The sequence below is a fragment of the Mustela nivalis genome (genome assembly GCF_964662115.1).
Source record: "Mustela nivalis genome assembly, chromosome: 11".
NCBI classification, from domain to species: domain Eukaryota; kingdom Metazoa; phylum Chordata; class Mammalia; order Carnivora; family Mustelidae; genus Mustela; species Mustela nivalis.
This window is the reverse complement of record NC_139030.1, coordinates 21,310,696-21,321,162: the sequence shown is the minus strand read 5'-3', so window position 1 is coordinate 21,321,162 and position 10,467 is coordinate 21,310,696. Positions and strand designations below refer to the sequence as shown.

Here is a 10,467-nt window from a genome sequence, read left to right as displayed (position 1 = left end):
GTCATTAATTCATTCAATAAAGCTTCAGTAAACGATTAGGGAGCCCATTATTTGTTCATCAGTGGGCTAGCTGCATAGAGGATATCTGAGCATTCACTTTAAGGAACCCAGAATATTGGAGGAAGAGGAGAAAAGGCATACACTCACTTAAAAATGGAATAACATCCCAAGAGATGCCACTCAAAGCAGTATGTAAGTGGATGCCAAGTGCCCTTTCAGAGGAGGGAGCTTTCAGAGGGTGAATAGCAGCCATTAGAGAAAGAAGACATTGTGAAGAGTGGAGAGAGTCTGGGCTTTGGAGACAGACAGACTGGGTGCAGATCCTCCCTGTGTGATCTCCACCACGTTCCTTGCCCTCTCTGGACGTCAGTTTTCTTACCGGGGGTCTAGAGGTGGCACATGCCTTATGGAGTGGTTGAAGGGGTTATAAGAGGTCAGTTACACATCACAAGCACTCAACAGATATTTGAATTTTTTGCTTTGTTTTCTTTTTAAGAACATCTTAGAGTACTTGGGAAAGTAGTTTAGGTAGGTTTGGCCCAAGGGAAAATAAGGAAAGGCCATTCCTTAGAGAAAAGGAGGACTATTAGGGGAAAAGTCATCCTATCTAGTGAATACTTTAGGAAGTGGAAAGGTATGATAAGAGAGGCATTTTTAACACTGGCTTTTTTCTGAATATGAAAATGTTTCATGCCTATTACAGAAAATTTGGAAAGCACAGAAAAATGCAAGGAAGAAAATAAATAATCAAATATAATTCTCACCCAGTGAAAACTCCTATAAACATTTTGGTTTTGGGGACGCCTAAGTGGCTCAGTTAAGTGACTTTGGCTCAGGTCATGATCTCAGGGTCCTGGGATCCAGTCCCAAGTCAGGCTCCCCACTCGGCAGGGAGTCTTCTTGTCTCTCTGTCCCTCCCCCTCTCTATCTCTCTCTCAAATAAGTAAATTAAATCTTTTTTTTTTTTCCCCAAGATTCTATTCATTTATTTGACAGAGGGAGAACAACAGCATATGCACAAGCAGGGGGAGTGGAGAGGGAGAAGCAGGCTCCCCATACACAGGGACCCAGGCATGGGGCGCAATCCCAGGACCCTGGGATCACAACCTGAGCCAAAGGCAGAGAGACACCCAACCGACTGAGCCCCTCAGGTACCCCATAAAAATAAAATCTTAAGAAATGTTTTTTTGTTTTCCTTCCCATCTTTTTCGAGCACATATTTTAACATAACTGAGTTCACACTATATACATAGTTCTGAGTCCTACTTTTCACACCTAATGTTTCATAAGCATTTTCCCATGTCTTTAGAAAATCTTCTTCACAAACATCGTTGACAAGGGCCGTATGGAATTCCACATATGGATATACCAAAATCTTCTCTACTGTTCCACTTATGGACGTTTAGGGCTGTTCAGATATTTCAGTGCATAAATGCCTCCGTGAATACCTTTGCGGCAAACTTCTCTTTCCTCGGGATGTTTCTATAGGCGGAATTACAGTTCTAAGTTTCTGCTGACTACATTGTGCTCTCCAGAAAGGATGTTCAGTCCACATTCTCCAAGCCACAAGGGAGAAATAGCTGCTCTTATCTTAATATCCAGATATTATCTTCGAAAAGAAAAATTTTGCTTACTTTGACAGTCACTGAATAGCATTTCATTGTTCTCTTATCTTGTTCCCCTTAGCAGATATACCTAAAAGGATCTAAAGTAGTCCACAGATAAAGAAAAACCTTTCTTTTGTCTGCAATCAACAAATATTTATTGTGCAAAACATTTTACTCTGAATTTATCCTCTCTTCCCTTTTGGGACAGGTTTGGGAGATTCCACGTGTCAGGTTTCCATCATAATGAAGAGAAGAATTTTGAGGTCCAATGCAGCCGACATGATTCTGCCACTACTGAGCTTTGTGAAAAGCAAATCATGGAAACTGTCTAAAATTCTGGTCCTTCAATATTGCCTCCTAACCGTAGGATGTGAAAACGAGAGGATCCCAATTTTTACTCTACATAATGTAATATTACGGCATAATTTCATCTAGTCATCATTCTGTCCTAAATTAGTAGTTCCTAAGAGTCCCACCTCCTGACCCTAACATCAGCTTTCAGTAGATGAGTACCTTCACCAGCAAACATTAGGGAAGGGGTGCCGATCGAAGAAAATTAAGCTCTGTAGAAAGGTCCCCAGCCCCTGGACCATCTCTGGAATACCTCCAGACTGAAAGGTTTTATCTGAAGTGAAGGGGTTGGTGTTCTAGATCAGTCTGGGCAAGTCTTTATCTTGGGATCGTGCTGGGGCGCGCGTCACAGCGCATTCATCGCTTTGGCGGGTTAACGCTCACATCTCGGTCCCCCGCTGTCGCTGGTGCGGTCACCCCGCCAGCGGTCGCACTAGTTCTTGGCCCCGCCCCTCAATCGTTCCCCGCCCCACCCTGGCTCGCGCCGGCGGGAACCGGCGCGAGGATGGAAAGCCCTGTTTGGGCGTTCACTGCAAACCCCAGTCTATAGGGGACTCTTTTAACCGTCTAGCCTCACCCCGCCTCACCCCGCCTCACCCCGCCCAACCTTCATCCTATTTTCTAATATCCCTGCGGACAATTGTCTTCCACACTTAGTCGTGGAAGACACTGGACACGGGGCCAGATCTTGGTTTAAGCCCAGCTTGGAATCCCGGGCCAAAACCGGCATTTCATCTCCGCTAGTCAGCTCTCTGTTTCCTCCGCATGGGGGCCTTATCCTCTGGTTCAGGGCTGTATGCCCAGACTCTAGACCAGTGAGTCGCACATATTGCCCCCACCCCCGTAAATATCTAAATGACTAAATGCATCGCCGTGATGGTAACACCCACAGGCTGTTGTGAAAATGAATGAGTGATTCTGTGCAAGTCTACCTCGTGATCTGTTACCAAAAGTACTATTCGCTAAATTTCTCTTATAATAAAGCACACTTAAGTATTTTTTTTAAAGTACTATTCACTAATTGGTTGCCCGGAAATACACACCTACTTCTCTATCACGGTCTCCCTCCCTAATTATGCCAAATAATCCTACCCTCTCCTGAAAGTGTTTCCTTATTATGTGTACCTGATGCTGGTACTATTACTGTGGATGTGCCTGTGCTCTAAAGAGTCATTTTATTGTCTGAACGGACTGCATCTGCCGAAAGCGCCGGGGAATGGAGTCAGATGCTGGACCCACTTCCAGCATTGCCGCCTACTAGTTGGGTCATTCTGGCACATCACTACTCTACTCCGGACCTCAGTGTCTCCATTTGTAGCATTCCCGGGTCTGGAATTCCATCCACGTGAGCAAGGATGGATGCGCCACACAGGACGCGTCGGTCGCCCGCGCTTCCCACCCCCTTTCAGGCGCATCCAGCTTTCCCAAGTTGCGGAACGCCTCTGGGATGCCCTCCACAGCCTAAGACTCACAAGGTAACCTCCAACTAACAGCAGCCGCTCAGGGGATTCCCGGGTTTACCCCAATTAACCTCCCTGGGACTGCTGGAGCGCTTACCTCCACCCCTCCCTCGAGCCTTCCTCCCCCACGTCTGCTCCCTCTGCCCCACCCCGCCTTCCCTTTTCCCTGCCCCGCCCGCGCACCCGCACGGCGCATGCGCCGCCCGCCGAGCGTGTTTTTATAAAAGTCCAGCCTCAGCCAGAAACTTCAGTCCGTTGTCTGCGGCAGCAGGTAGCAAGGTGATCCTGACGACTTGGGTGCTCCGGTAGCCCCTGCGGCTGGAGAGCGAGCAGTTACCATGGACGGGTTCCGTGTAAGTCCAGTTTCAACCTGCTTTTTCTTAAACGTACAAACACGTAAACTTAGAGCGCAACCCCTCCGAGTGGGCATAACCGACCAGAACATGGGAGGTGCCAGTACCCGGGAGAGGAGCATGGAAAGGAGTTTTCGTGCGGTTGGTTACACTGGCGGAGGGGGGTAGGAGTGCAGTCTTTTACTCTGTAAAACAGAGGAGAAAAAACTGGAAGGACCTTTTCGGTGGCTGCATGTTTCTCCCTTGAGTCCTGCGGCGCGCGCTGTGCTTGCATGCTGTTTGCAAACATAAGAACATTCTGTGCACAAGTGCGAAGAAGGCGTGCGCGCTGCCCGCGAACTCAGACCGAGAGTCTCTCCCGCCCGGGAGGAGGAGGGGTTTTTTGGGGAGTGAATTATCTGAATTGAGAGGTGGAGGGCGGTGCGCGGGGTCTGCGTTCCCAGAGCGAGGCTGCGCCCCTGGTTAATTTCAGGCAAAGTCTCCAGGGGACCACTCTTGAGGCTAGGCGCGTGTTCGCCGAACTCTGCGCCTCCCGAGGAGCTGTGTCAGTACCCCCGCGTAGTGAGCAGAGGGTGGGAAGGGCGGGCGGACCCAAGGTGCTGCTTGCCTGAGAGAGTTCTGAGAATTGGCCACAGCAGGGAGGTGGCCCGGAGCCGCCGGTGCGCGTTAGGATTGAGGGAGAGACCTCGCGGGCATCGGAAGCGCAGCGAGTGGACCCCGGGGTTCCGTAGTTTGGGATAGCACAGAGGGAGGAGTATTAAGCAGTCACGGTGCAGCGGGACCCAGAGGTGTGCCCCGCGGGGACTGGGGTGGAATGAGGACTTGGGAGGGCACCCGGCCTGCGGGTAGTTGCGGCGCAGACCGGCAGGTGCAAGCGGGGAGACCGTTTAGTTCTCACCGATCCCAATTGCGATGTTTAACCGTTAGTGGTTTCCTGGAGACTTTTGAAAACCCCTTACCAGGAAGGCTTTTCGTTTCCCCCAGCGGCGCGCAATTCAAAGGCGTTTACGGAGGAGCCGCCCATTCTCTCCCCAGCACCCTGTAGGACTGAACTTGGCAAGCTGCCGGGCGGAACCCTGGGCGCTTGCAGCGGCTGGTGGTGGGCGTGGGCGTGGTGGGCAGCCGCGGAGGTCCGGAGTTGGACCACCCGGCCCTAGGTGCGCCCTCCGCCTGGAGGCTTCTAGCTGCAGACCTCCGACCCCATTTACTGGGTCAGTGGCGGGGTGGGAAGCGATCCGGGAGAGTGAGGAAATGAAACTTGGGGCGAGGACCATGAGTGCAGACCCCGTGACCTTCCCCTCCCATTAAAATGCTGCACTCCCTAACGTCCTAAACGCGCCAAGAGATAAACAGGTAGAGAGACACCCCTGCCCCTGAGGAGCACCAGCTGCGGGCATGTGTGTGGGGCGGTATCCTCCTCTAACACCCCTATTCAATACCCCAAGCAATAAAGACTTCGTTTACGGCCGTATTCTCCTTCCCCACTACGCGTTGCTATAAGTACAGAATGATTTGTGTTCAGATAAGCGAGGGAAATACAGTGTTTTGCGCCTTAGGAGAAAGTTTTGGGGACTCCCCCACCCCATGCTCCTTCCTCCCCTTTTCCCTATCCTGGTGAATCTTCATATAGAAAATTAAGCCCACTCCCCAACAGGGGTTTCTATTCCCACTCCTCACCTGCCCCCTCCCACGCTACCCCCCGCCCCCATTCTGGGCAGCCTAGGAGGGGCCTCTTTTGTGTTTTGTTTTGGTATTTTTCCTCCCAAGGTTTTTTTCTTCCCCCTAGTGGGCGGGGTAGAACAGTTAGCAAAGAAGAGACTTTGAAACCGTCAGAATCTCAGTGCCCTTTTGTTCTAAACAAAGAATTTTCTAATTGGTTCTACTAAAGACAGCTATAATGAAATGACTCTGGGGAAAGATGGGGAGGAGGGCTGCTGGAGTCTATAATTCTCTTGGGCTCTTCCCTCACTACTTCATTGGGAGCAGAATGTACTGAAGAAGGCTGGGATGAGTTGGGTTTTATAAATTACTTTTTAAAAATCGCAGAAAGATTTTTTTGCACTTGGAGAATGCCCGCTGTACTTGAAAGTTAATATCCATTCCCTTGCCTCTTTTGCAGATATACCCTTCAGATAACTACACAGAAGATGACTTGGGCTCAGGCGACTATGACTCCATGAAGGAACCCTGCTTCCGCGAGGAAAATGCCCATTTCAACCGTATCTTTCTGCCCACGGTCTACTCCATCATCTTTTTGACTGGCATAGTGGGCAATGGATTGGTCATCCTGGTCATGGGTTACCAGAAGAAACTGAGAAGCATGACAGACAAGTACAGACTGCATCTGTCTGTGGCAGACCTCCTCTTTGTCCTCACGCTTCCCTTCTGGGCAGTTGATGCTGTGGCAAATTGGTACTTCGGAAAGTTCCTGTGCAAGGCAGTCCATGTCATCTACACAGTCAACCTCTATAGCAGTGTCCTCATCCTGGCCTTCATCAGTCTGGACCGGTACTTGGCTATTGTCCATGCCACCAACAGTCAGAGGCCAAGGAAGCTATTGGCTGAAAAGGTGGTCTATGTGGGCGTCTGGATACCTGCTCTCCTGTTGACCATTCCCGATTTCATCTTTGCCAACGTCAGGGAGGCAGATGGGAGGTATATCTGTGACCGCTTCTATCCCAACGACTCATGGTTGGTGGTGTTCCAATTTCAACACATCATGGTTGGCCTTATTCTGCCGGGCATCGTCATCTTGTCCTGCTACTGCATCATCATCTCCAAGCTGTCCCACTCGAAGGGCTACCAGAAGCGCAAGGCCCTCAAGACCACAGTTATCCTCATCCTGGCTTTCTTTGCCTGCTGGCTGCCCTACTACATTGGGATCAGCATTGACTCTTTCATCCTCCTGGAAATCATCAAGCAAGGATGTGAATTTGAGAGCACTGTGCACAAGTGGATTTCCATCACTGAGGCCCTAGCCTTTTTCCACTGTTGCCTGAACCCCATCCTCTACGCCTTCCTTGGAGCCAAATTTAAAACCTCTGCCCAGCATGCACTCACCTCTGTGAGCAGAGGGTCCAGCCTCAAGATCCTTTCCAAAGGAAAGAGGGGAGGACATTCTTCTGTTTCAACCGAGTCCGAGTCTTCAAGTTTTCACTCCAGCTAACACTGATTGAAAAGACTTGTATACATTAAAGAACTTTTTTTTTTTATGTTACACATTTTTTCAGATATAAAAGACTGACCGATATTGTACAGTTTTTTTTACTGGATTTTTTTCTTGTGTTGCTTTAGTTTTTGTGAAGTTTAATTGACTTATTTATATAAATATTTTTTGTTGTTGTTTTTCATGTGAATGAGTGTCTGTAGGCAGGACCTGTGGCCAAGTTCTTAGTTGCTGTATGTCTGGTTGTAGGACTGTAGAAGAGGAAACTGAACATTCCAGAGTGTAGTGAATCACTTAAGCTAGAAATGATCCTCAGCTGTTTGTACATAAATAATCTCTCCATTCCAGTGGAACATTTTCTTTTTCCTGTTCTTAAATTGTTTGGTTATACTATGTGATTTTGCTGTAGAAGGTGGCACTTATAACCAAAACCTAAAGTGGTATAGAAATGCTGGTTTTTCAGTTTTCAGAAGTGGATTGATTTCAGCACCTACAATGTACAGTCTTGTATTAAGTTGTTAATAAAAGTTCATGATAAACTTACTCAGTGTTATGTTCTGATTTCTGTTGACATTCCTTTGGCTCACAGAAGTAAAAAATAATAATATATTTATGGCATGTCAGGTCCTCTTCTGGTTGTTAAAATATTTTGCTTAATCCTTATCATAATTCTGCGATAGGAACTCTGGCTCAATTATTAATAGTAGAATGATAGTTTGTAGAGCAGGAAACTGAGGCACAGAAACCCTAAGTGACCTGGCTAAAGGCTTGGTAAGCAGCACCACCAGCATTCCAAACCAGGGAATCTGTCTTCAAAATCTGAAGTCTCAACCACTTTCAACTCCTAGACATTTAGAAACATCTAGCCAGTTCCTATTTCTATGAAAAAGAATCTGAAGGATAAATGTGTGTGTAAAGAAGAAAAGGTCTGCAATACCATGTTTTAGATTTTACTACAACTGACCCCTTGTATAACCCAGGACTGCTGTGTGAAGCCTGGTATGGTTTTCTCCTCTGATTTTTCTCAATCTAGATACCATCATTCCCTTTTAACAAAGGAACTGAGATTCACAGACTTGCCGTAACCAGCACTTTGAACGGGACAAACCAGGAGTTGATTGCACCCATTGTTCCATACCACTGTTGTTCCCCAGGACACCTGGTCATAAGTCAACTGAACTGTTATTGAAAATAAAGCCAAAAGTGAATGTTTTCTTCACAAAATTAACCAAGCCAAAAATACCCCCCTTGCAATATGTTCTATGCAAATCTCAACACTTAATCTATTGTAACACCTAGCACCTCAAGGGTTTAACCAAGCAGATAAAAGTTGAATTGGTACTTTCAGAGTTGAGAAGAAAGTTCCACTGAACCAAGCTCCTCATTGCCCATATTTTGCACAAGATTTTGGAGTCTTATGTAATAATACCCGCAACTATTTACACTACCATTGTGCAAGCCCCAGGCTCTTGAGTAAATTTCAGTTCTGATCTCCGTTTAAAGATAATTTCTAAACGATGTAGCAGCCATACCTATCTCATTTGGGGACACAAAAAGGGTACTCCAGGCATGCACTCAAAGATAATAACTAGGATATAAAGCAATATTTGGTCTACTTTTCATAATTGTTTCTGGCACAGAAAATCTATTTCGGAGGAAAAAATTGCAATGTATTATCTTTCTGAGGCAAATCACATTTGTCGAAGGCAAATTATAGATCCCATGAAGGGAAATAACTTAATTACTTAAAATAGAATCCAATTTGGCTGTGCATTTCTGCTGCAGTCTATGGATCTGGAATAATTCAGAATGGTATTCCTACTCCACTTGAAAACACAATTAGATTTTATATAGGAAATTATCTTGAGGTTTCTTGGTTTTTCCCTGGGAAGCATAATTGGATCACCCTTCATTTAAGCATAGTTTTACATGTACTCTTTGGAAGGCTTAGTCTTAAAACCATGACCATTGTAAGACTTCACTTGAACTTTCTCTATAAATATTTATTCTTGAGACAATAGAAGAAATCCTTGGAAGGAATTCGTTTTCTTTCTCCTCTTGGCTTGAAACCTCGTCACCCCAGATTCCTCTCCTTTACCCTGGAGTCACAACAAAAGGAACTGAGCTGGAACAAAATTCCCAGTGTCACCAGACTTAATGGATATTTCATTCTCCCTTGGAACAAAGGTGGGATACTCTTTTTTAAATAAGAAAAAAGGTCTGGCTCTCCCCTTGCCCCGAAAGCCCCACCCCCGTCATTCTCTGTCCCCACCCTGCCATGTTCCAAGTGGCTCCAAAGCATTCCCTGTGTTGTGGTTTGTTGGACAATGCTGGGAAACCCAGTGTGCTAGCCAGTCCTTGTATAAAGTAGCTAATTGTTCCCTCTCCTCATCCTTTATGAATGGGGCCCTTGAAGGTCAGTAATGTAGATCCAGTTGTATAATGGAAGCTAAAATATTTAAATTGTATGCATGCTGCCACTAATGGCATAAATATGACATCTGAGTTATTAATAACATTAAGCTTGTAACTGGGGAGGAAAGAAGATGTTTTTATCTTGCAAAGCCTTTGTTTTGGCTTTTCCTTAAAATGCCACTGGGCTATTCCTTTTGCGGTTATGCCTATGTTAAAATAGTAATTCCAGGGAGCCATTTTAAGAGGATAACCTACAGGTTTTATTTTAACAATCTAACAAGCTTGACTTTCTCCAACCTTATTGTCGGATAGTAAAGGCACCACAAACAGAATTGAGTTGTCATTAAATCCATGTAATACTGAGGAGGGCTAAGGACCACTGGAGACAAAATTCACACTACCTTAGAAAATAATCTCGGCATCCCACCAACACTTAAAAATGTGACGTTGTAGTCTGGCACCATAGGGATGTACTCAGCCCATTTTGAAGAGGATTCCATTTGGCTTCAAAGTGGCTTAGCCAGTCTGTCCTGGAGACCCAAAAGTCAGAGGAATGCCCTTTCCATGAGCACAGCCTAAGAGAAATGCTGTTGAATGAATCCTTTTGAGGCAGTAGCTCTCAACTGGGGCAGGGCAGGTGTGTGTGGGGGGCCAGCAATTGCCCCTCAAGAAATGAAATATTTGGGGTTATTATACTAGGATGGGTGAGTGGGTAGTAAGGTGCTGCTGGGGTCTAGTGGGTCTAGTTTAGTAGCAGGGATGCTGCTAAACATTCTACAGCTATCCAGCCCAAAGTGTCCATTGTGCTCAAGGTTAAGAATGGCTTTTCAAGATAATAATCTTGAAAATCCACAGGATGGTAATAATTATGAAAGTAAGGGTATATCCAAACAGTATAATCCCATGAAATTATCAACGGACAGAGTTCCAAGGTCTCCCTTCAGGACCTCTACCTGGTCTCACTTCAATGCATTCTCGTTCCTCCTTACTCAACATACACCATTCTCTTCCATCTTTACTTCAGTGTCACCTCGTCATAATGACCATGTCTTTCTGTTTATCTTCTTCTCTCATGCTATGCTAGGAAGATGTCCCACAAAGAGAAATAAATGGTA

At 46.2% G+C, this 10,467-nt stretch overlaps 1 protein-coding gene across 1 annotated transcript; it reads left to right on the top strand.

Moving 5' to 3' along the window:
• The first annotated feature begins 3,622 nt into the window (after positions 1–3,622).
• CXCR4 (C-X-C motif chemokine receptor 4) lies at positions 3,623–7,480 on the top strand. Its single transcript, XM_082690366.1, has 2 exons — positions 3,623–3,771; positions 5,891–7,480. The coding sequence occupies exons 1-2, from the start codon at positions 3,757–3,759 to the stop codon at positions 6,935–6,937; spliced, it is 1,062 nt and encodes a 353-aa protein (XP_082546492.1). The 5' UTR covers positions 3,623–3,756; the 3' UTR covers positions 6,938–7,480.
• The last annotated feature ends 2,987 nt before the right edge of the window (positions 7,481–10,467 follow it).